Below are 26,494 nucleotides of genomic sequence, written 5' to 3' on the forward strand. Positions count from 1 at the left end.
TAACGTTTCCATCACCAGGGGGCACCCTAGTGTCGTTGATAGAAAAAGAGAAGGCATTCTGTGCATGGGAGTTTGCTAAACTTCTCTTGTGACTGCAGAAGGATGTGAACCCGACTCGGGGCTTCCTCACACGCGCCTTTCTGCTCCACACGTCCGTTCCAGCAGTCCTGCGGATGCGCCTGCTGCCAGCGTGTGAATGATGTGGAATGGTCTTTGCACTACGGGTGCAAGGCCAAGGGTGGCCCGTCTCAGCACCCAGGCTGCTTTCTCGTTTTGCGTCAAGGTGATGAACACTGGGGTGCCCCCGTGTGGTGAAAATGTGCGCAGCTCTCAGGTCCTGAGAGCGCTCCGTTCCTTTTGAATCGCCCTGCATTTTCTTAGCTGCTTATTTGTCGTTAATTCTCTGTGGAGAGAACTTGGTTATTTGGAGTGATAAGCTTTTATCTCTGTGATTATTGAATAACTTGCTAAGAGTTGATTGCAGAAGTCAGCCGAGGAAGCCACTTAAGCAAGTAATTGTGGGCACAAGCATCACCCGGGTGCCTTGACCCCTGCGGGACCCCGTTCAGACACCTGGGCTGGGGTGCAGCGGGTGTGGCATTGAGCACGCTTGGAGAAGTGCTGTGTTAGGGTGTCATGGTTCTGTTCTGCCTTCAGGTAGCAATTATCTTTCCATTTAACTTACCCCTTCCCATCCTAAACTCCTTATCTCAAACATGTCCATTCAAAACAGTTCCAACTCTTCAACGGTATGCACTAGCTAGGAAGGAGAAAAACTTGGTATATTCATAACACCTTCCCGGCTTTTTACAAAGAGGTCAGACACTTGCCATTTTGCTTTCTCTCTTCCAAACAGGGAATGTGATTTCTAGCTGTTAATTCCGTTATTTAAGGCACTGTGTTAAAAAGGGAGCCTCGATGACCAGACTTCCATTCCCAGTGGCCTTTCTCCACTCTGCCGTGGGCCTGGTCCCGCCCTCCGCTGGCTGTGCTGACGCACGGTGATTGTGAACGTGAAGTGCAGATGGTCACTAAGAGTCATCTTTGCTAGTCAACAAAGACAAGTGGGCAGTCTAACATCCTGTGAAACAAAGGGTGTATCATAAGCATTTTATTGTAGCTGTTTACATGTCCATTTTTTTTTGCTTCATTTTTGGATCTGTTTAATAACAATGTATATTTAAAAGCATTCCTATGGTGTTTTTTTCCTTAAATGAAGATGATTGACTTTTACTGTCTCTCCATGTGTGTTATTTTGGTAAAAATAATGTCATGAGAAGTTGCATGGATAAAGAATTTTAATGAAGTGTTGCTCTAATGAAATAGTGTGTGTCAGGTTTTCTTGTTTTGTTGAGTTAAAATTTGTCTTCCACTTCCCTGTGTAGCTTCCTCCATACAATGGGACAGTGCTGTGTGGCGTGCAGGCTGCAGATGACCTACCTGATGGTAAGCTGGCGCTCCCTTCATTTCCCTGAGTGAGTTCTGGCCTACGTGCTGCAGGGGCAGGCTGCCTGGAAGCATGTTTCCTGTTTGTTTAACTTTCTGAGTAAACATTCCCTTACTGCTTGCTGATTTTGCTGTGAACTATAGCAGATTTCATCACTGAGCTACTTTGACTGATGGATTAAAGTTCATTCTGTGCTTCAGGGTATGAGAGTTCAGTGTTTAGTTAAGGAAATAGTTCAGTTCTGTTTTTTCCTAACAGTTCTCAGTGGCACAGGTAGGCTCGTTCCCCATAGCCGGTTCTGTCAGTGAAAGTTCTGAAGTGGGCTTTCTGCCAGGTTGCGGGGCTGCAAGGCCCAGAGCTGGTGAGTCTCTGAGCATGTACTTTTTGCATGGCTCCACGGCAGTTCGAATCTTTGATTCCAGCAGTTTGCGTTTATGTCCTTGGCTGTCGCTAATGCTCTTCAGAGTTCACGTAACTTCTTTACCTCCTGGTTTGTCACTTTTTTTGGGTCTCCTACTCAGACACTGAGCTGATTACAGGAGACAGTGCTTCTTGAGATGCCGTGATTTGATGTTGTTGAAGTGCCCAGTGTTTAAATAACAGCAGGGTCGTTTAATTATTGGAGGCTGCCACAGTGCAGGTCAGACCTGTCTAGCGCATCTCCAGTTTGCATCTTGTGAAGGGCCTTTGCTGGCCTCGGAGAAGCTAAAACCAAACGCTTTCTTTGCAAGCCAGGGATTGGGTTCCCATTTTCCTTAGCATGGTCAGACCTGTGAAAGTGGGTTAATTACAATTTAGGTTTAAATACAAAGCTTGAAGAGGCTGTCCAACCTTTTTATCTACAGTAAAATCAGTAAGGGGTCATATCTAAAATTATTAGCAGTTTTACAGGAAACAGTGATATAGGAGCCCGTAAGGGAAAGAGCAGTTCTAACGATGGCTTAGGATGAGAATAACATAAATGAAACTGAAGGGACCCAAACACCCTTGCCAGGCTGTCCATCCAGCATCTGCAGGGGCTTTTTGTCAGTCAGTCAGATTTCTGTCTGTCTCCATGTGCTTTGCACATAATAAGCATGCTGCCGATGTTTACTCGATGCTTAGAAATGTTTTGTTATTTTCTCTTTCCTGTTACTCCTTTCTTTCTAGTTCAGTTAGTGGCCTCACCATCTTCCCAGTGGTGTAGATCGGAGGCTCCAGCAGCTCTTCCTCCCAACGTTCAGAGTTCCCATTCCACTCGCTTCAAATCCATTTCCTCCTTCCCTTTCTCACGCTGTGCTCCTCCTTCCAGGCTGTCATTGATACCAAACCCATTAATCTCAGGTTTGTGTGCCTGGTGCCCAGCAAGCCAAACACCAAGACATGAGTGCTTGGAGATGGAGTAAGATTGATTCGAACTGGCCAGAACTAGTAGGCGGGAGCCTGGGTTCACTCAAATCCACCTCCCCAGGAACAGAAAGCAGGGAAGTTTTATGGAGCTAAGGGGCTTGGCAGGAGGAGCTCTGGGGAAACAAAGGGGTCACTCGTGATAAGCCCCTGGGGATCTGACTTCTGGGCCATCAACAGCCATTCGTTAGCAGCCATTTCGGTGGGCAGCCATCCAGTGATTGCACCCTCCCTGGAGGTATTCTCTTTCTTCTTCAAAGCAAGCTTGCAAATCCTCCAGACCCCTGAGTCACCCCTCAAGTTAAACAGGAAAAACAGTACGTAGGTTCAATATCTGCAGTAGCCCTCAGGTACCCGGCTTCATCATCCTTGTTCAGTTACTGCTTCTTGGCTTTTTTCCTCCATTCACCCATCTTCCCTCAAGCGTATCTATTATTCTGCTGAAATTGCAACTGGAATCTTGTTACCTGCTCACAATGTTAGTGACAGGCCAGCTTAAAGACCCCTTTTTCTCTGAGGTGTTTCTGTCCTCTTGTGTCTCTTGTTACTTTTGTTGACAAAAATAATCCATAACCAATCTATAAATGAAAATTTGGGTGAGTTTATTCTGAGCTAAAATGTGAGACCATGGCCCAGGGCCTTTCTTCCCGAAGGAAGAAAGGGCACCAAAGAAGTGGGGTGTACAGAGTGGTTATATACCCCCAAAGAGGGTGTTTCACATAGGATTGAAATGTCCCTTTTACAGTAGTCCAGAGGAGACTGCTCTGTCAGCACAGCGATTGACGGACACAGCAGGTAGGTCTGCTGTCCCGGTGGACACAGCAGGGTGGCAGGTCTGTTGTCTCCAGCTGGGTGGTCACAGGTGAGCTGGGTGGTCACAGGTGAGTGCAGCAGTCAGTTCTTACCCTAAGGAAAGATGCTTATCCCTAAGGAAATGCCAATGTGGGGGGAAGTTGCACCTTTATCTTAAGGCCATTTGTTCTTGCCATAGTAAATGTTTAAAGCAGATATACAATGCATGCTCAATGGCCACGGTCAGGCCCTTTTGGAAAAACAAAGTCACGCCGAATTAGGTTTACACTAAATGGCTTCCTCATATTCTCCAGTATATCCTATTGCTTGCCATTTCTATTTGTCACTTTTATTTCTCTTATAGCGCCTCTCCCACTGTGCAGTAATGAATCTGCCTCCCTATTTAGGTTGAGTTCACCTGTGGGTTGCAGGGACCATAATTCGTCCACTTCTGTAGTATCTGGAATGTTGTAAACCCTCAGCGTGTTTTTGGGTGAATAATTTAGAATGATCTATTCCACCTTCCACCACAGCCGGCTTCAGCCAGCTCTTTGCAGGGTCCCCCTCACGGCCGGTCTGTATACCTCTGCCTTTTTTAGTCAGTTTCTAAAGCTTGAGATAGCCTATATTCCCCTCCACCCCCACAAATCCAGGTTCCTGCCAGTTCCACTGAACTCTTTCTAGCTTCTGATTGAAATTGGTCACTTTCTTCTGTGTCCAAAGCATTCTTTTTGTAAAGCTGTTGAGAACTTATCTCACCCTCCCTCCGCATTGTCATCTTCAGTCCCATGTGGTGTCTCCCTAGTAAATGTAACTCGCTGGGGCAGAGACCTTGCCTTGCTAATCTCTATACCCATGTGATAATACACACCTCACACATAGCTAGGTGCTCCTGATTGTTGAATCAGCTTGCTAGGAGCTGTTTCTAGCAGAATCAGAAATCCACTGAGGAAGCCACATAAGCAGTAGTTCTCAGGTGGTAGTGGGCACGAGAATCACCTGGGTGCCTTGAACATGGCAGACTGCAGGTCCCTGGGCCGTGGTGGTGTGTGTGCTACTGTGAGCAGGCTTGGAGAAAGGCTGTGTTAGGATGTCATGGTTTTATCTGAGCTGGTTTTCCTTCCCCCGGCAAACCCACTGCCTGCATGAGCTCTGTATTGAGCTCCCATTTACTCAGTGCCTTGACTGGGTAGTTTAAAGCACAAATTGGCGGGCCGTCCACCCCTATTCTGGCCTGACGTGTTGGGCTTTGTGCTGACCTCTCTGCCTTGCAGTGACATGTGTGTCCATGACGGGTGTTCCTGCATAAGAAGAGGAGCTGTTCTGGGTAGAAGTCTGCCTTCCAGTGATGTGATCCAATGCTATTCTGGGTCAATGTTTTGATAATAGCCATAGCATATTGAAATGGTTCCATTAATGTCACATCACATTCTAGAGTGTTTCATGATAAGATTAAGAATTGATATGTGGAAGGCACTGTGTCTATTGGAAATAATCAGAATCCCGCACAAGCTGCGCGACACGTTGCATACTAATTTTCAGTGTAATCACACAACGTACGCCACAGCCTCCAAAGGGTAGTCTCCCCCTGCGGAGTGTTCTTCACCTCTTCAGGTCCATCCGTTTCAAACCATGTAGCAGCATTGCACCTTGCAGCATCGTGAAATAGGTGATGCCTGGAAGCGAAATGGACAGTTCACCTTGAGGTATAATAATAGAGAAATTAATTTCTCTTTGATTCTTTTCAGAGTAGGGAAAGAAAAAAATCAGTACTCAGGGGCCAAAGCTCTCCTTCTATAAAAAGACGTCCAAGGTGAAATGTATTCAGTCCTCTGTAATAGAACACGACTTTTGATACTAGGATTTTTTTTCCTTGAAATCCATGCCTTGAAAAAAACTTGGCCTCTTGTACCAGACTTGGAGAAATCTTCAGTTCTGCACTAAAAATGAATTAAGGCGTGAGTTTTTTCCTTAACTTCAAAATGCTCGGATACAGGATGACACTGAGCCTCGGTATCTATTGAGACACAGCTGATTCTCGAACTCAGCCTGATTCCAGAGGGCTGAACTACGAAAAAGTGCACATCTTAGAAAGTATGGAACACCTAGATTGTTGTCAGTTGGCAGGAAATCTTGAAGGATTCCAAAGAGATTTTTTTAAAGTTCGCAGTCCTAACTTTATCTGTTAGTATTTTTGGAAGTACTTTGACCACCCATGGAGCTAATCCAATATGAATTCACTTAGTGGATGTTTACACGCATTCATGTAAAGCCTCTTTCCTACTTCGGTTCAGGCTGTCGGTGGGGAAGATCAGGAGACGGATAATTCAGAAGAGTGCTTCTGAAGTGCAGTTTTATATAGAGCATTAGTGCTTGGTGTAGTTCAGACTTCTTGAATTATTAAATTGCACTAACTAGAGAAGCCTTTATATACAATGATTTTAAGTCCTTAAGTTAGTCATTGTGATTTTTTTAAATTAAGTTGTCCAGAACACATATACCATAGTCTCAGGCATTAGTGAGCTAATAAAGTCAGATTTCATTGAGGGGTGTTTTTATTTATTTTTTTGAGGAAGATTAGCCCTGAGCTAACATCTGCCACCAGGCCTTCTCTTTTTGGCTGAGGAAAATTGGCCTTAAGCTAACTAACATCCATGCCCATCTCTACTTCTTTGTGGGACGCCTGCCACAGCATGGCCTGGTAGGCATGGCATACAAACCGGCAGACCCCGGGCCGCCGAAGCAGAAACTGCATACTAAACCGCTATGCCACCGGGCTGGCCCAGAGGGGTGTTTTTAGACAGGCAAAATATTATTTGCTTTTTATTATAATTCCATTTTAATTTCTACCTTCTGGAAGTCTCCCTTGGCTACCCTGAGAATGGAAGATAAATACAGGCCTCTGCTTTCCATAGTCCCAATTAAATATAATTTTATAGTTATTTTAAGCAAATTACTTATTCAGCACAGAAATAAAATGTCATAACTTAATTAGGAGAAGATTTTAAGGTTTCAGTTTTCTGAAAGAAAATAAATTATTGAGACTTTCATAAGTTTTCACAGTGGTGTTTGTAACTGATGGGTTAATTACTGATCGTTTTCTTTCTAAACAGGACAAGAATATCAGAGAATTGAGTTTGGTGTGAATGAAGTAATTGAATCCAATGGCGCTTTGCCGAGAACGCCCAACTACAGTATTTCGAGCACATTGAATCCTCAGGCCCCCGAATTTATTCTTAGTTGCACAGCTTCCACCAAGACCCCTGACGACCCGGATAAAGAAGCGAACTACAGCTCCACTGACTGCCCGGACCCAGCCTCTGCTCTTGCTCTGGATGGCAGCTCTAACCTGGAGGCGGAAGTGTTGGAAAATGACAGCGTCTCCGGTGGTCTTGGACAAAGGGAGCGTAAAAAGAAGAAGAAACGTCCACCTGGGTATTACAGTTACTTGAAAGATGGCGGTGAGGGCAGCGTTTCCGCAGAAGCCCTGGTCAACGGCCATGCCAATCCAGCAGTCCCGAACAACTTAGGCACAGAGGAAGCAGAGTCGGTGGGCGATGTGCCCCGGTCGGGGACGCCCAGGACTTGTAGCAGCCCTCAGGACTCCACGGACTTTGTCAGTGACACTGTGCCTGGTGGTTCTTTCCCTGGAGCCCTCGACAACGATGCCAGGACTGCAGGGCAGCCTGAGGGCTGCCCCAGGGCTGACTTGGAACAGTCCTGCCTCCCTGCAGAGGCTGGCAGGGACAGCCTGTTGAGGACAGCTGTGGCTCAGCCTTACATTGGGACTGATACTACTGAAAATCTTGGAGTTGCTAATGGACAAATACTTGAATCCTTGGGTGAGGGCACAGCTGCCAACGGGGTGGAGTTGCACGCTGTGGAAAGCCCGAACTCGGACCCTGCTAAAGCCGAGGGTGCTTCCCCTCCTGGTGACGCCCTGGCCTCGGCCATGGGCGCTGCTCCCGCCAGTCAGCCTGCTAAATCATGGGCCAGTCTTTTTCATGATTCTAAGCCCTCTTCCTCCTTGCCTGTGGCTTCTGTGGAAACTAAGTATTCCCCTCCTGCCACGTCTCCCCTGGTCTCTGAAAAGCAGGCCGAAGTCAAGGAAGGGCTTGTTCCAGTTTCAGAGGATCCTGTAGCCATAAAGATTGCAGGTATAGTTGAAAAGATACAGGTCGAAGTGAAGATGGGAGCAGATCTCATTGCCTGTTGAGTGAGAAGTTTGAGACAGTCTGGGCTTATGAACTGTGGTGATAGATTGTTACCCAGAACACTAATAGATTAGCTGTGTGTTAATCGGAATTCCTGAAAAACGCGTGTGCCTTAAATGTTATCTAAAAGTAAAACGATGCATAAGCAAAATGGGAGGAGGGGTATCATACCTTTATGTTAAGAAAAAATCCATGTCCATTACCAGTGCTTTTCTGTTGACAAATTACATTTCCATTTCTTGGCTTTTGATTAAGTAATTCTGCTCCATTGTGTGAGTGTATAATGGACTTGTTCTCTCTGTGTTACAGCTGTCCTACACCTTTGGTGTGATAATCCCTGAAGTGAGCTCACTTCACACTGTTTCTTTTCTCCGTTTCTTAAGATATAAGAAAGCGTTTGGGCTTTTTGTTTTTAATGCCTATTTTGGATTGAGTAAATGGATTTTACTCAGTTTTAGCACACCAAGGTCAGCTCTTGACAGGAAAAGAAAAACTTAACAATTTGGCCCAAAGTTAACATTTTGTTTCAAAGTGCCAAGGCTCAAAAGTAGCCAATTCACAGTAAAAATATAAAGCTGCATAATTTGCAGGGTTTTTCTAAGTTAAAGCAGGAAGTCAGAAATACAGAGGAGCATGTATGTTTATGCGTCTCCAAGAAGCCAAAGCCCTCTCTTGAGGTTTCATCGCACCAGGAAGTTTAGTAACCAACCCTTCAGATTCCTGCCCCTTAGCTCGGTTACGATAGGCGGTCTCATTTGTGCTTTATGTGATGTTTTCTGACGTATCATTTTGGAACACCTGACAGCATCCAGGATGAGGATGAGTGCAGTAGCAAGCTGCAAAATGCACCGCTTTTATGCACGGTCAGAATTCCATCAGATAGAAAACACAGTCTTTTGATGGCAGTAAGGTGACGGCAAGCAGTATTTAAAAAAAAAAAGTAAGCACTTTATTTCTTATACAAAATACATAATTTTGAATAACCTTGGTGTCTGGAGTTCTCTTAAAATGAGAAGACAATTAATAGGCCAGTCGTCACTTTGGGCTTCATCTATATTTTTAAAAGCCAAGTAATTTCTTTATCGTAACTTTTAGAATGTATCCATTGCCAGGGAACGCTGCCGCAGCCGGGCAAGACAGTGTAAGCCTTTGTTGCAGGTCGTTTAAGTTAAAAGTTTATTTTTAACCTCTAATGAATGAGAAATTCACGGTGGGCTGCTTTTGAAAATGTGCATTTTAAGTTCGAAGTCTTGAAGACATTGTAATTATACTTTTGTTCCTACTTCACAAAGGAAACCTCCCATTCCTGGGAAGTTTTCTCAATCTTTATTTTAAAATAAGAAAGAAGAGCTTCATTTGAAGTGTTTTAAAACATTCCAGTCCTATGACTCTCAGTGTGGTTTGACACATAGTTTGCTGTGTTCTCTATGTGTTAACCTCTAATTAACCTGCTAACTCTAGCGTCAGCCTGCTTGTGAAGCAGTGCGGCGGGCGGAGAGCGTGCCCCCACGCCTCCCCAGCAGGGTTAGGCCTTAATCCTGTTTTGATTAGGCCGGTTATAAAGATGTGTCAATTATCTGAGCAAAAGTGTAGCTCTTTTTACAGTTCTTCTTTCTCTTGTTTATTAAGCCTTAGAAATAGAGAGTGTAGCTGCTGACAGTTTTCAGCATTACGTCCTGTAAAATAACGCAGTCATAGTCGTCACAGCGAATAACTCTTGCAGTCATGTAGAGCCTAATTAAGTGAAGCGATATTTGGATTTTTTTCCTTTTGTCGTATTCTCCTACTTAGAGATTTACTTTATAAATATGATGAAGTATATTCGGTTTGTTATAAGTCAGACCCACTACCACAAACTTCCCTTTAATGGGCATGCTTTTAAACGTAGCCCCACTTAGTTTAAGCAGGATTTAACTGAAATTCTGGCTCCATTAAAAGATCTGTTGATATTGGTTATCATAGAATTTGACTTGGATTACCTTCGAAGTGGTTCTACTGAGAGAGTAATTTTTATGTTTACTTTATAACTTTTGGGAAAGAGGGAGACAGGAACAGTTCAGATATCAAATCTATTCTTTCTTGAGTTCTTAGAATAATAACAATATCCACAGCAAGTTTTTGATCCCAGGTGCATTTGTTTTGGATGTCTGTATTTTCTAGGTTATCAACCGTGTGCTTAATAATTGCCAACTAATTTTTGTATTAGGAAGACAAAGCAACTGTAAACAAAGAACGAGAATCACATATAAGGCATTTTGAAGTGAAATGCAGCCCACTCTTGATTCCTCACAAACTGTTCTCCATTTCTTTAGTGGGCTCTGCTTTCCCCTTGGTGGCAGGGCCATATTCACGGTGTAGCGTATTTGCCAACATTTGGTTCCCTTGGCTGGTTCTTGTTAAGTGTAAACTCTTAGTCAGGAAGGAGATGAAGGAAGAGCACTCCACTGAAAACGCTCGGTGCCTTCCCGACCCCTCAGGGAGTGCGACCCCGAAACGAAGGCTGCGGAGGCTCACGAGGGGTCTGGGTGTCAGCGCGTGGTTGCTGTGCTCTAAGAGGGGCGTTTCAGGAGCAATAACTGAACCCAGAGCCGAGAAAAATAAACCCGAAGATCTTAGCTTGTATTTGAAAGTGGTTGCAAAACATTCCCGATTCAGAAGTGTGGCAAATATGAGTGACGCAGGGCTAGCTGTGCCGTCGCTCCCGCCGTTAGCACACGTCATCGAGAGTTGTTGGAAAGCAAACATCTTTTTAATGAACATTAAACTTTTCCTGCGTTTTTACTAAGGAACGTTTATCATTTCTCAAACCTAAATTGTATCAAATGCTTTAAAATCACAAATAGAGCTATTTTGTTTTGCTTTTATTTTATTCTATTTTTTAAAGATTTTTATTTTTCCTTTTTCTCCCCAAAGCTCCCCGGTACATAGTTGTGTATTTTTAGTTGTGGATCCTTTTAGTTGTGGCATGTGGGACGCTGCCTCAGCGTGGCCTGATGAGCAGTGCCATGTCCGCGCCCAGGATCCGAACCGGTGAAACCCTGGGTGGTGGAAGCGGAGCACGTGAACTCAACCACTTGGCCATCGGGCGGCCCCTTGTTTTGCTTTTAAAATTGTGCATCAGTGTCTTTTGTTTTAAAGGGCTGTAAATAATGTTGGGCAAGGAGAGAGATTAGGGCAAATGCCCAAATGAAATGAGTTAAAATTTCAGTGAAGGAGAACTGGATAAACTGAGGTTTTTTGACAGCTCTAAGAAAATTCTATACTGTGAGGAAATTGAAGTATCTGGTAATATCACTTATTATGAATTTTAGTCCAAACATGTTTAATACCTGATTTTGCACAGTAGTTTTATACCTAAAAAGTTTTGCTGGGGAGAGAGCTACAAAATTGTTACAAGTTGGATCTGCTCAGAAAAATGAATTCCCATGTCCATATTTATTTTAAATGTAAACAGAAATATACCCTATGATTGGTATTTATTTTGGTAGTTTATCAATCGTATTTATACCACCCTCCTCCTTGGGAAATGATTGCTCAAATATTTTGCATTTTTCTTCAAATTCTCCTAAGTGGCGAAGGTCGTGATAACGTAGCGTGCCCTAAGCTGAAAAGGGCAGCTCCTGTGTGCAGGAGTCCGTTCCGTGTCTGATTCCATGTGGACCGCGTCCTTGCTGCTGCTTAGGATGCGTCTCTATTTTATAGAACTAAATTGAGACCCCTCCGCCTGGAAAATGTCAGCTGGGCTGTAGTGCTGCGTTTTGGTCACTTTGCTGTCCTCCACCTGATTAGGTGACCAAGATAGTGTGTGTGCTTCCAAAGTGATGTAGTGAGGAAAAAGTAAGCACTTGGAGAATGTTCTGGACAGTTAAAAGATGACAGAAGAGCAGGTCAGCAACGTCAGAATGTTGATTACGGGCCAATTGTTGAGCCTTAAGAATCAAAGAAAGTTCTGCACCTTGTGTTTTCATGGATTTTAAGTGGTAGTATGACCTCCAAATCCTAATTTTAGGAAAACAAAATTTGGTGCATAAAATATGTGTAAGTATAATCGCAGCTTATGTTGATGTAAAAGTTGACGTCAAAACTCGAGTTCTGCCACCGAGTTTATGTCATTTCATATTTGATTTATGGCAACGTATAGAAGCTACTTTGTGCGTCCTGAAATACGAGAAAGGATATTAAACACTCCATTTTTCTATATGTCAGCAGATTACATAAGAAGGTTGAACTTTAACTCAACCACTTAATGTTTGAGGTATTACAAAGGGTGAGGACTCTGGTTTCAGTTTTCTATCTCTTATGTGCTATGGAGTCATTCTGGCATTTTGTGCCGTTCCAATAACATTGTTCTGGGCAACCCCACCAAGTCCTGTGAAGAAGATGGGTTGGGGAGGACATCTTCCTAAAGCCGCCGTCTAAATGGCTCTGGTGGTGAATTACACTAACAATGAGGAATTGAATAGAAGGCCTCTGGGAGAAAAGTTTGTTATTGTAGTCAACTTCTGATTATTTGCCCTAAAAGAAGGTAAAATAGACAACCAACAGCATCACTGTGGGTGGTGACTTTGGGCTGCAGGTCAGATTTAGAGTTCCACCCTCAGGAAGTACCCTAACTTCTCTCCTTTGTGGCTGCCCTTCCCAGTTTTGATTCTTTTGACTTCCCTAATTCTAGTGCTTACTGGGCTTTAGGCTAGGAATAAAATAGTTAATGGAAATGGTGATGTTGTTATAAAGGGAACTTAATTAAATAGAGCCAAGAGCTATACAAAAAAATTAAAAGCAGTATTCATAACTGGCTTGTCTGCAAATCGTGAATAACTGACTTCTGAACTATACCAGTAGGATTCATTCATTTTAACAGGATTCAGTAATAGCGACGGGTGACAACTCACTGGAATTAGAATTGTCGTTTCAGTTGTGCTTTTTCACTAGGAGGGAGAAGGGGAGGAGCACACGGACGCTTTGTCGCGTCTCAGGGTCTGGACCAGTGTGTGCTTATTGAGATTATTCAGGGGAAATACAGTACGTTACAAACCTGAACCTCTAAAATTGTTTGTATATTTGGTTTTTAAGAGAAAATCCTAGACAGTAAGATATTTAATCCTAATTTTTTTTTACAATCTTTCATTCTTTTTGAAATGAAATTATTAATATATATTCACAAAGTGTTCAAAAGTTCATTTTAAGGAATTTAAGCTAACTTATTTCTTGGAGTACTGAAAATTCTTGGTTCTCTCAAACTCTTCCAGAAATCAATTTCCTTGTTACTTCTCTTCCCGCCTGTGTGAGCTCCTTATTTCCTAATGAGGATTACGGAGCATCTGTAACGAGCTGGCCGTCCTGCTATGTGTTCTCTGTGCACGTGTTGCTCATCCCACATCCTCACGTGGCTGTGCATGGGGCCGCTCGTTGTGTGTCTCTCAGGTGAGGATCTTGCAGTCATCTGCTCCAGGTGGCGGATGAATGATGTGGCAGAGCCAGGCTGTGAACCCTGTCATCTGGGTGTCTTCCTTGACTTGTGCCCTTGGTGGTCTTCCCCACGGGGCACTCCTAGAGGCTCTGTGAAGTGTGATAGAATGACTTTTAGTGTCCATGGGGTCGTATCTGACAGACTCGAACGGTGTCCTGTACCGTAAGCAACAGCTTTGGTATCCAGGTGTTTACTGCATCCCGTGTTACTGTCTAATGAGTGCTTACTGGAGGCAAGCCACCAGGTCAGTGCGTAACAACTGGCCTGGCCGGGAGGGTTGTCTAAGGAATAAGATAGGAAGAGACAGCAGCTCTTTTTAGCTGAAAGAGAGAAGTTATCATTTGCAGAGGAGTGTGGGGGAAGAAGGTGAGGGGGAGACCTGATGGAGCCAGTAGGGATGGTAGTATCAGGCTGGGGGCAGAGATGGCAGGAAGTCCTGTGACCCTGGATGACCCGGTGGGCGGGGGAGAGACTCAGCTGATGGGTGGCAGTGTGAGGGTGTTGTCTGTAAGGAGCTTCCTGCCCAAGGAAGGAGCCTCACTGCTAATACGAGGGAGACGCTGAGGAGTCTGCTCCTGTGGAGGCCCACAGCGCATGGCTCCGAGGCCCCTGTGGGGAAGACTGCTCCCGGCAGCCTGGAACCCTGGCTCACTCTGCGAGCGCGGCTGAGGGGCACCGCAAGGTAAAGCAGCAGAATGCTTCTGAGCTTTTTAGCTCATAGAAGTCTTGCCAGTGTAGAGAAAATTTTTCTAGAATAACAGATAATTGTTAAGAAAAATCTAGATTGTTCAGTGTCTCTGTATTTTCTAAGTCTGTAAAGACTTAGTAATCTACATTTATGAATATTGGAGCAGAAGTCTCTTTAAGAATGTTAAAGAAGCTAGTTTAGTACATTCTCTAGTAAATGTACTGTGTTCTTCTGTTCCACATTGTGTTTTTAGACCTTTTGCATTTTTAATTTTGTAGATAGATGTCTACTTGGAATGTTCCGTTACTTGCAGTTACTGAACAAACCACTAGGTGATGCTGAAAGACTTGAACTAATATTGTGAAAGATGACAGTGAGACAGCTTTTTACCTGCCTGCTCCTTAAAATCAGCAAACCAAAAGTAACTGCCAGAAACTGGCATCGATTCAAGGAAAGGGTGGATGTAGACACTAAAGGTTTCTGTCCAACCAGTACACACTGTTTCCCAGATAAATGTTGGAAAGCAGTCCGCTAATGGGCGGTTTTGAATTGGGTGTATTTTCTGATTCCACAGGGCTTGGGTGCTCCAGCCTCCAGGTGTGCGGATTATTTTGGGCGTGTAGCTCAGTTAAGGACGTAAGAGGAGATGTGTTTTCCAGGGCAGCCTAGAGCAGTTCTTGATATTTTTGCACCTGCTTCCTTTTTGAGAGGGGAGTTAGCCTTGTCATAAGTGATGTTTTAAATTTAACAAGATGTGAATTCAAAGTGCTTTTGACCATCTGTAAGCATGTTTTTTATATAAAAATTTTATTTTATTTTCAATTTTCCCTTTTTCTCCCCAAAGCCCCCCAGTACATGGTTGTATATTATAGTTGTGGGTCCTTCTAGTTGTGGCATGTGGGACGCTGCCTCAGCATGGCTTGATGAGTGGCGCCATGTCTGCACCCAGGATCCGAACCAGCAAAACCCTGGGCCACTGAAGTGGAGCACGTGAACTTAACCACTCAGCCGTGGGGCTAGCCCTGTAAGCATGTCTTTGAGTCTGTTACAACAGTTGACATGGAAGGGAAGTTTCAGGGAGGTCTTGTATGCCTGTCCCTTGTCATTTTCTTTCCATTTTCTTCCAGTGTCTGTACTGAACAGGAATTAGTGTTGTCAAGCCCCCTCCTCAGCCCTCCCTCTAACCTTCACCCCTGCCCCCACTGTAGAAGATTGAGGTTGCTCTTTCCTTTCTTGTCCCTCCATAAACCTTGGTGAGTCTGCACTTCCTTAGCTCCTTCCCTCCAACAGTCTTGTGAGCCTCTTAGGGACCCCATCCTGTCTCACTCTTCAGCCAGGCTTCTAGCCAAAGGGCCCTGCGTGTGTCCTCTCCACTGTCGCTTCCCTCCTTGAGGCCGTAGAACCTACTTCCGCCCCCACTACTAACTCGGAGTGCTCTGTCCTTCTAGGTTACCATGTGGGTTCTTCCTGGCCTGTCACGTAGGCCTAGTGGTGCCCAGGGTTCCCCTTCGGACTCCTTGTTCTCCTTGCTGTCTGTGCTGTCAGAAGGTCTAGTTCCAGCCCTGAGCTGCAGGGCCTGTGTGTGTGAGGATAGATACATTACTTACTGGTCTGTGTGTACTGTTCCTGGTGTACCTCTTATCAGCACCCTGAAAACTGAACGCATTATCTCGTCACCGCACAAAACAGGAAGTAACCCTCTCGTCCTGCTGTGTTCCTCCTCTGAGTGGAAGGCACCACCGTTCCCAGCCGGAGACCTCCTTGTGGCGTCAGCTGCCTTTTGCTGTCTTCGGCCCCTGGCCTCCTCAGGGTTCTCCAGTCCTTGGCTTGGGCTGAGCACCTCTTCGCTGAACCCCTCCAGCTTAGCCTGCGCTGTGATGGCCCTTCTTCACTGGTCTGCAAGCTCTCTTGCAGCAGGGCCACCTCTTAGTCATCTCTGCGCCTCCTGGACCCGGTGCCCAGGCAAGACTCAGCAGATGGCAACATGTCATTTAACAGAGGTCCCTGTGTTCGCAAGGCAGTTGATTTTGAGTCTTATGGTTATAAAAAACTTGTTAATTGTTTTTAGATATAAAAATACCATGGCAGAGATTCACAGGTGTCACGCTTGAGTGTTCATTTGGGATTGAGGGATTGATGCTTATTTGAAAATGCACAGATTTTTTGGTAGAGTAATTATATTAAATAATTGCCATTTTCTGGCACACACTGGAAATTATGGGTTGTTGTCATGATATGGCTCAAAGACAAATGTAAAAATCCATTGTAAGTAGAAGATCTGACGCCTGTGGGGAAGGGTTCATATGTGAAACCTCAGAGTAGAATTCTAAAGTGGAGCCCCTTATCTATTGAGATGAAAGAGCTGGGCCTCTGGAGTCATGTGTCAGCTCAGTTGTGTGACCTATGTCAATTACCTAACCCCCTGGCCCTCAGTTTTCTCAGCTGTACAATGGGGATGTTAACGCTGTCTCTTCGACAGGGTTGTTAGGACAGTTATGAGTTATACAGATCGAGCTCCCAGCACAGTGTGTGCCGCGTGACTGCGACTGTCTGTGCTGGGTGTTGTCACGGGTCGGCTTGTGGTTCGGTTCTGTAACTGAGCTGTTACTCACTGAAGGCGCAACACTGCACCCCGTAGTCAGAGAGAGATGAGAGGAGCTTTGCAGGCTTGGTTTAGTTGGACAGATTCCATTGGCTTCTCTTGAGCCCGTGATGTTTTCCTTTCTATAAATGTGAAATTATTCCCTATGCTTCGTCAGTTAGAGGAAAGAGGGCATTTACTCTTGGGAGGGAGAGGGGCGGGAGTGTGTGTTAACATTAATGTTGACATTAGAATTTGCAAGTTGCAAATTAGTTTCTCATTTGACTAATGCTTAAGTCTAGGACCTGCCAATCCAACTGTTTTAGAAAAGAAAGCCTTCTTCTGAGTGATGCCTTGGATGGATGCTACTGTCAAATGGTGTGCTCACTTGGTGTTTCTTTCCTGGGATACAACTTAAAAGTAATGGGAAACAGTGTGGATGTTTGGTTATGGATTTCAGGCACTGGCTGCACTGCTTGGCTTCTGTGTGGTCACAGGCAAGCTAGTTAACCTTTTTGAGCCTCGGTTTCCTCATCAGTGAAAGGGGGTTGATAGTGGTACTTCCAGGTTACTGAGGATTAAATGCAGCCGATTAACATTTGTATGTAAAGCTCTTGCCGAGCGTAGAAGTTGTCCTTAAATTGTAGCTGTCACTGTACAAGTTTCATGATGGGCTATGGGGGGACCTTGTCTTGTTTTAAAGACTTTCTGGAAAAAATTATTTAAAGCATTATGTAAAGATGTCATTCACGGCTATCTCAAGACTGAAAGAGAGTGATGGCAAAGGGTGAATCTGAGGAGGAGCTTGTTTTTAAGTGGAATAAGGGAATTCCAGTGTATAACACAGTCCCTAAATAGGCATTCTGATGAAAAATACAATTTAATAAGTAGGAGACAGTTGTCCCAAACAGTATCGTCACTCACTGAGCACCCACTGTGATGTGTTGGCTGCCGTAGTGGTTGCTGGGAGTTCAGACATGAATGAGACTCTGGTTCTCACGGAAGCACCTTCACGGCTAGTGTCTGAGGGACTGTGCTGTTACAGAAGCGTGCCTGCTCTCAGTGTTCAAGGAAAAGAGCCTGTATCTTTTACATTTATTCTCTAATACTATGTTGTTGTTTAAGCTTTTTCTGTTTCTTATTACAATAATTTTCATGCTTCCTAATTATATATTCCCAGGAAGATAAATAAATGTTGGTGTTTGGGGGGAAATATTTTTTAAAATTTTGAATCGTTAAATAATGTACATGATGTTGAATGAAACAAAGTTTTAGCGCAGTATGCCTTTTCTTTGGATGTGTGTTTTACTGAGGGGTTTTTAACACTCTCCCAGTGTAGAGCATAAGAATCTACTTCAGTGTTGTTGACTTGATGTCATTAACTTCTTCAATGTGCTTCTTTCCTCTTTCAGAGTTACTGGAGAATGTAACCCTAATACATAAACCAGTGTCATTGCAACCCCGTGGGCTGATCAATAAAGGAAACTGGTGCTACATTAACGCTGTATCCTTCTCAGATGCTGTCCCCAAGGCCAGCTGACTGCAGTTTGCTCCTTCTTGAGTGCATTTGACTTGGTTCAGCTTCCACGGGGCATCTACCTCACGTTTTGAATCCAAAACCTTGGTTCATTTCTTAGTCTGCCTGTCTTGCTTATAAACAGGGTTCTTGCTGCCCCCAAAAAGATGACTTGTTGACCTGTGCCTGACGGAATCAGGCAAGTTTTATTCTCATTAGAATGATCCCAAATAATAGGGCAGAGTGACCACTCACAACTGGAAATTTTGTTTTACTAGATTTTGGTCGTCTTGGTTGAGTTGGGTTCTCGCGTATTAACGACTGGATTCATATAACACCTTCTATGGCTGTCACAAGGCAGGTGCTCCCTGGTGGTTTGGTTTATTCTCTTTTGTGTGTACACATCTAAGTCCTTCAGTGTCCTTGGCTTGTTTTACATGCTCTTGTGTTGAAGGTGCCTTTTGGACATCTGCAGTGTCTGTTGTATTTCCTTTACGCTTCCTTACTGCCAACGTGCAGACGCTGCAGGCCCTGGTAGCCTGCCCTCCGATGTACCACCTGATGAAGTTCATTCCTCTGTACTCAAAAGTGCAGAGGCCTTGTACATCGACACCCATGATAGACAGCTTGTAAGTAAGGTGCTCACAAATGTTTTAAAGGGCTAGGTTTCTCTCCCTCTGATAATTAGAATTCAAATGACTTAGCAAAGTTCTTGTTTTCCTGTAAATGAGTCCCTAATTCTATTTTTTTAAATTTACTGTTCATGATTTTATATGGAAGCTAACCAGAATTAGAGCTTATTCATCTGTGTTCTTTATATTGAGTAGAATAAATTTTAGTGTTTACCAGTTTGTATCACATAAAATACCCCGTAAACTTATACAGAGAAGATTTAAGACTCACCAGCTATTATAGCACTGATTACCTGGAATTTGCTGTCTTCATACTAAGTAATGTCTCCTTAGCCCGTCAGTGTTCTTTAGTGAAAGTATGTCTTTTTAAGAAGTGCCACTTAACGTTTTTTTTCCATGTTTAGTGTCCGGCTAATGAATGAGTTTACTAATATGCCAGTACCTCCAAAACCCAGACAAGGTGAGTACAGATGAGGTCTTTGGGGCCGTTAGGTCCTGGGAGTTACGAAGTCAGATCACTGAATTGGATCACGTCAGTCTTTGTGGAGAGAAAATGTCTCTTCAAGTACAGCTTGTGACATTATGTTCCTCTCAACATTGTGAGGGGGCGGGGGGGAGTTTGGTGATTTTACTTTCCATCAGTTTAAGACTGCGTCTTAGTTATGAAAGTCTCTGTTCTGTTTTCATTGCAGCTCTTGGGGATAAAATTGTGAGAGATATCCGCCCTGGAGCTGCCTTTGAACCCACGTATATTTATAGACTCCTGACCGTCATCAAGTCGAGCTTGTCTGAAAAGGTTTGGGACTGCGCTAACGTAGCCAGTATGAATGTGGCCTTGTGCTCCAGTGTGTGCCCTGACTGTGGCCTATTCAGGGCTTGCCCTGTGCTTTAAGTGCTGTGATTTGGTGGGGGTTCAGTAGATCTAGGCTTGTTATGGTGTCAATTGCCTGGATGAATTTAAAGAGTATGACGATAATTATCATAATTAGGGCCAACTCATGTATCATTTACCGTGCACCAAGTACTGTTGTAAGTTTGTTCCGTATGTTAACTTACTTAACCCTGTGAGTAAAGTATGGTTACTGTCTCCTTGTTACATTTGAGAAGAGTGAAGTCATTGTCCAAGGTCGCAGAGCTAGAGCCTGGTGTTGGAGTCAGCCCCTAACCACTGTGCCGTGCTGCCTTTCAGGGAGAGTGGGCTGGTAGGGAGTGGAATAGTGGCAGGGCTGAGAAGAGCCTTTGTCTTCCTCATGCTCCTGCTTTAGCAGCTCCTTGGGTCCCTGACTGGAGCATCTACATTTTTATCATGCGCTTTGCTGGGAAAGGCCACAGGACCAAGGGCCAAGGAGGTCTGGTAAAGGGCCCTGATGGCTTTGAGAGTGACTCTGGGGCATCCTTTGCATTAGTTAACTGGAGCATTTCTTTCTTCCCTGGTAGATTTGTGATGAATCAGTACAAGCAGTTGAAATGATGCTCAGGGAAATTATTTAGAGAGAAAAATAGTCAAGAAAATTCCATTAAAACTGAGTAAAGTAATATGAAGCTCCATTGTTTTGCAGAAGGGTGAATGCCCAGGGCAGTGTAGCAGGATACCACCAGGGGCTTTTCCATGCTCATAATGTAGCTTTTGGTAATAAGCTCAGAATTTACATTTCCCAAGTGATGGGGAATATACAGAGTGTCAGGAATGCAGAAATGGAATAAACTGTACCCTCTGCCCTCAGCTCACCGTCCTGTGGGGGAACAAGATAGAGGACCTAAGGGTAGAGACAACGAGAGAAGTGCTAACATAGACGCATGTACCGATGCTTTAGAAGCCAGAGGAAGGCCCCGCAGCCCGGGTGGAGGCAGAGCTAGAGAGGCAAAGGCACAGCACTTCCTGTGGTTGAGATCCTGCTCAGAAGTTACGGTCATGGACAAAAGTGTCTGTTGAAGTTAATAAATATTGGCTGTGTCAGGGTCCCCGAGACCTCCCCCAGGTTTGGTGATTCACTAGAAGGAATCATAGGACTCGGAAGCTGTTGTCCTCACGGTTAGGGTTGGTACAGCGCAAGGACACAAAGCAAAAACAGCACAGAGTAAAGACACCAGGGCAGCGTCTTTAGGAAACTGCGAGACCCCTCTCTTAGAGCCGTCGCACAGGACATGCTTGGCCTCCAGCGTCAGGTTGTGGCAGCGCGTGGGAAGGTTGTCTCCCAGGGAAGCTCGTTAGGGACTCAATCTTCAAGGGTTTTATTAGGGGCTGTCACGTAGGCACCCTCTGCGTAGCACGAGATAAAACTCCAGACTCCCAGAGGGAAGGCAGGTATCTTAGCATCAGTCACACTGCACAATTTAGGCACAGTCCTTTATCAGTTCTGGGAATGGTGAGAACCTTCCTGAAATCCAGGTTTCCGCATGCCAACCAGGACCATCCCAGCAAGCAGGCTTTTCAAGGACAGCAGCCTCAGGTCTGCTGTGTTAATTCTTTACCGCATCCTGGGCTGTGCCAGTTTCTGCCCTTTTCCACACACACGCAGAGCACACTCACACCAAACAGCTGCTGTCCATGGCTGCAGTTGCATTTGGAACAAGCAAATCTACCCAGGGGCCGCAAGCAGAAGAATTTACAGATCCTTGGAACATGCCATTATGCTCCAAAGAATGAAATGTGAACTAATTGCGGTAAAACCATTGTGAGATTATAAAACGAATATGTGACTATAGTGTGTGACTCATCTATGAATGGTTTTGCTGATGTGTGTGTATTTAAAACAGTTAAGTCTTTAAATAAATAGTTTTTCACATGGGCTTTGGGTCCTTCCCCCTACAGTTGCCCATCATCAAAAACAGGCAGGAGGAGACGTACTGGGCTGCTGATTTCACAGCGGGCAGCATGAATGATAACCCTTGGGGTTGTGCAGTGAGGCGGCCCTAGACATTGAGTTCTTGTTCTTCTGTTTCATTTAAACAAAAGAGCAACTTTTAAATAACGTTTTTATTATAAAGGTAATGTATATTTGTTGTAGAAAATTTCAGAAATACAGGAAAGCATAATAAAATAAAAATCCCCGTTAGTTCTCTCACTTAGAGATAAGTGTTTGATCTGTCTCCCCCCACCTTCGTCCCACCCTCTGTCTCAGCCGTCCGAAGAAAAGCTCACATGATATTTTGGAAACACTTGGCATTACTTCTTGTTGGAAATTTAAGAGGAGGCATAGTTTGAATATGCAGCTGTAATGTTCCCTTCAGACCTTGGCTAGTGGTCCATTAAAATTCATGGGATCGCGTCTAACCTTTCCAGGGCCGACAGGAAGATGCCGAGGAGTACTTAGGCTTCATTCTGAACGGACTTCACGAGGAGATGTTGAACCTAAAGAAACTTCTTTCACCGAGTACTGAAAGTAGGTTATGGTGTATTTGCTACAGAATTGCGTCACAACATTTTCTTAAGAATTCTTCTTAAACAAATGTTGTGTGTTCATATATTAAGTTGCTTCCCCCCCAACAGTCGTTTGCCCTTCACAAATCACTTATTTACTCATTAGGATAAGTAGTTATTTTTATGTTGCTTATTACATACCATTGAGAATGTTATATTTGGATAAATCAAAATTTATCCAGAACCTCTGCTTTGTTTCCTTCAACGTTTAATTAGGAAAATGATCAAACATGGGGAAAAGCTGAAAGAATAGTTTGATGAATACCTGTGTAACTGCGGGATTCTGCTGTTGTTGACATGTTGGCATTACTTCTGTCTCTTTCCATCCACACACACAATGTCCGTGCACATTGTTCCTGAGTGATTCACACTGAAGGGCAGGTGGCAGTTTAGTTCACCCCTAACTGCTAAAGCAGGCACCTGCTGAGGGTAAGATTACTCTCTCTCGTGACCAGAGTCCTTTATCAGATTAAGAAAACTAACTGGCTGCACAGGAATGCCCACTGTCCTGTTGTCCTCACGTGTCCCCGGTGGTGCCCAGAGCGTCTTCTGAGCAGTTTTTGCAGCAGGGATTCAGTCAGGTCACTCAACGCTGCGTTTGTTCTTAACGTAGAACGCACTCTGAGTTCGTTTCAAAGGCTACAATTGACAAATCTGTGCGGGTGGTTTAAGTAGAAGCTTCTTTTATTTTTGTTTATTGCTGTTCTTGTTGTAAATAGCAGCCTAAGCAGACTGTCTACTTTTCAGAACTTACTATTTCCAATGGACCCAAAAGCCACTCAGTGAACGAAGATGAGCAGGAAGAACCCGATGAAGGAAGTGAGGACGAGTGGGAACAAGTGGGCCCCAGAAATAAGACTTCAGTCACTCGCCAGGCCGATTTTGTTCAGACCCCAATCACCGGCATTTTTGGCGGACACATCAGGTTTATGCTTTTCTGGAATAATTTAGTATTTGCCTTTTTCAGAGTTTTGGCATTTTGCTAAAGGGGGAAAAGGTGTAAGCCTTGTCCTAAGAAATTTTGCGCTCGATGGTTCGCCTTTATGTTTCTGTGCCTGCTCTTTCTTGGACTTCCTCATGCTTCTCTTGCCGCCCCAATGCTCTCTCAGTACCCATCGTGACATTTCCACAGGGGCACTGTCCCCAAGGTGCCATCTGCTAGCGTGAGCTCCTTGCTCCTCTTACTCCAGCTGCTCACAGCTAGGTAGGCAGAGGAAAATGAGCTCATTGAAATGCAGGCTTTGTGAAGAGGGGAAATTCATGTGTCTGATTGGAGGAGTTTTAGGTGCCGGAACCACGGGAGCTGCCAAGTTGAGAGAGTGTGGAGGAAGGTACTGTCACAGAGAGGAGGGCGGGTGACTTCCTGCAGACCTGGCACCTCCTCTGCCCCAGTGCCCTTAAACCAGCTGCTTTTTGCTCATTCACGAACTCCTAAAAGGTGTTTATCTGTTTACATTAGAGCCGTTCCTTACCACGTGCTGTGGAAGTCAGTAGAACTCGCCCCGTCCCCAGGGAGGTTCACTCACCTGAAGAGCGCATTGTCCTCTCTGAAGGCCTCGCAGCGTGACCCGCGAGGGGGGTTTTTAGGGAGACTCTCCGCCTTGTGTTGTCCCAGATGATGTGTATCCAACAGAAGTAACACACTATTCAAGGCCTCAAGACTTGTTCAGTCTCTCTGCTCTAAAACAGTGTAGACTGGGCATCTTTCAACAGACTAATGAAAACAGCCCCTCTGCGCTGACTCCCTCACAAGCTGGTCAGCGATGCTGTGGGACTGGATGTGGAGGCCAGCTGTGCTGCTGCCATGGGACCTTGCACAAGTCCTTTCTGTGCTCTTCGCTGTGCGCTAGACTCTACAGGCCCCTCTGTTCTGCAGTCTCTCCGTGTCAGCCCTATGGTCAGGTGTGCTCTGGGGACGCCCAGCCACGACCACTGCTGCTCTCACTCGTTTTTGCCAGATAGGTCCCTGGGGATGGGCTGTTTGGGGAGAGGGAAGCAGGGATCCAGGTCGGGGAGCAGCAGCGAGAGGAGGCTGCCTGTGCCCTCAGCTCTCCGTTAGACCAGCAGCCTGATGTTAGCACTGTTGGGGTGATCACTTATGGATCGGGGAGAGGGGTGAGGGAGCAGCCCAAATGGATGTAAGGTAGGTGGAATATCAGGATTGCAAGGCCACTGATGGCCAGCATACCCAAAGATCCCAAATTGGTTTGAAAATAACCAGTGAGAAAAGCTAGTGTCCACTTTTGAGGAATTTCTGGCTTGGCCTAAATGGCTCTACCGTGGCCCCTCGGCCTCTCTGGGCTCCTTGTGCTGAGATTGGTTGTTGATAATTCTGTTTGAAAAACGGTAAAGCAAGGATACTGAACTACGTATAATTTAGAAACTTCTCTTCTGTGTATAATAGCCATCATTAAGCATGCTTCTTTATTCAGACCAGCTAAAAGGATTTCTTCTAAAATTCACCCTGTTTGGGTGGTTTTTCAGTTTCCCCAGAAAGACCAGCACCTTTCGCCACCTTCCCCCTGGGCCCCTGGACACTTCTGATAAAATCCAGGCCCTTTGAGTCAAGAGGACCGCTTGTTTCTTCACCGACTTCAGTGACTGCTTTTCCGCGGTTCCCTTTTGGAACCAAGGGAACGGTCGTCACTCTCCAGTCTCTCCCGAGAGGAGCGTGGAGGCGCCTCCTCGGAGGGTGTGCGGAAAGCCGCGCGGGAAACTCAGGCCCCGAGCAGGGGCCTTTCAGCCTGCTCCTCGCAGCATCTGCTCTGCGAAGTCGAACGCTCTGCACACCCGGGCCGGCCGTTTGTAAACAGTTCGCTCGGCCCGCAGGCCCAGAGCCCCTTGTTCAACTACTGGAACGTTTCCTGGCTGAGGCTAATTGAGAGGGGCGGACACACGGTTTGTACTCAGGAAAACTTAGAAAAAGAAAGATGAAATGAAAAGCCAGCTAAGAAAACAAGGTTGAATTGGCACCTTCTTCTGGAGGGTGGGAGGCTTGTTCTCTGGAGTGTAACTTGTTTTATTATACACGCCCTGCTCCTTTTCTTTTCTAAGTCATTTTTATAGGGGAAGATGCCATTAAAAATATTCTGTTTCCCTTGGGGTTTCCTCTATTTTATTAGAACAGGCCATGATACTTTGAGAAAATGAGAAGTGTCAGCATTTTGAGGCTGTGGTAGGATCGTCACAGTGATTAACAGCGCGGTAAATCAGCCGTGGGGGGCGGGGAAGGGATTGGAAGGCGAAATATTTTCTCTTCGGAGCACTTGAGCTGGGAAGATTATCAACTGGTGGCCTTCGTTGCTGGAAATACTTAGCAGATGGTATTCAGCAGAATTATTTGTAAATTCAGTATATTTTTGGCTTTTCTGTTCTCTCTAGCCTTATGAATATGGTATTGAGTAATATTATTTTCAGTATTTATTCCTCTTCTCCTGTTGGATAATCTTAAGGGAAAGTCGGAAGGAGTAGTCTCTTAAATTTTGTGTTTTTGTTTCAATTCTTAGGTCTGTGGTTTACCAGCAAAGTTCAAAAGAATCTGCCACTTTGCAGCCATTTTTCACGTTGCAGTTGGATATCCAGTCTGACAAGATACGGACAGTCCAGGATGCATTGGAAAGCTTGGTGGCGAGAGAATCAGTCCAAGGTTATACCACAAAAACCAAACAAGAGGTATATTCACAGTTGATCTTGACTTTTATACTGAGGCGCTCTGATGTGGTGGAAACACAGAATTAGGAATGAGGAGAAGTAGGTTTGGGTTCTGCCTCTTAAATCAGTCACTTAGCTGTTTTAGACTGAAAGTTTGCACAGTTTTAGAAGGAAATGGTTGAAACAGATGAGTGTACCAACCTGCTTTCACTCTGAATCATGTCACACAAGATAATGATTTTTTGGATTATTTATCCTGAGCTACATTTAATTTTCTGGCTATCTAATCATGATGTCACAAAATCGCTACTACCTCTAACAGGTGGAATAGCTTCTTTACCTTCCTGGCCTCGTGGAGCACGGTCTTGTGAGATTAGTTAGGCTGTCAAAGAGATCCTGAACACATCTGTTTTGCATTTAATCGTAGCTCTTCAAGGACGTTGAAAAATAGAAACTAATTGTTCTGATGCCTGTTACTCTTTGATTTGATCTGAAAAAGATAACGTCTTTGGGTCTTCAGGGGTCAAGACAAGCAGAGGATAGCTTAGCGTGGTGTTCTTGTCAGCTCCGAGAGGGACACTGCTCTGCTCTGTGGGAGCCTGATGGTTCCTGGCTATTCTGACAGGCCGGTGTAGGCCTGTTTTCTACTCTCCAGTAGAGAATGTCTTTTCTATTACATATCCTGGATTGTGGCAG

General features: G+C 44.8%; 1 protein-coding gene across 2 annotated transcripts in view; it reads left to right on the plus strand.

The window, feature by feature from the left end:
- USP10 (ubiquitin specific peptidase 10) overlaps positions 1-26,494 on the plus strand; it is a 70,565-nt gene that overhangs the window by 35,689 nt on the left and 8,382 nt on the right. For both annotated transcript variants that reach the window (XM_044760834.2, XM_070500772.1), the window contains 9 exons: positions 1,386-1,446; positions 6,739-7,782; positions 17,991-18,082; positions 18,614-18,723; positions 19,131-19,186; positions 19,419-19,522; positions 22,010-22,109; positions 22,895-23,072; positions 25,654-25,819. In XM_044760834.2, coding sequence (XP_044616769.1) covers positions 1,386-1,446; positions 6,739-7,782; positions 17,991-18,082; positions 18,614-18,723; positions 19,131-19,186; positions 19,419-19,522; positions 22,010-22,109; positions 22,895-23,072; positions 25,654-25,819 — 1,911 coding nt within the window. The remainder of the gene's footprint in view (positions 1-1,385; positions 1,447-6,738; positions 7,783-17,990; positions 18,083-18,613; positions 18,724-19,130; positions 19,187-19,418; positions 19,523-22,009; positions 22,110-22,894; positions 23,073-25,653; positions 25,820-26,494) is intronic.

Source organism: Equus asinus, chromosome 28 (assembly GCF_041296235.1).
Source record: "Equus asinus isolate D_3611 breed Donkey chromosome 28, EquAss-T2T_v2, whole genome shotgun sequence".
Taxonomy (NCBI): Eukaryota; Metazoa; Chordata; class Mammalia; order Perissodactyla; family Equidae; genus Equus; species Equus asinus.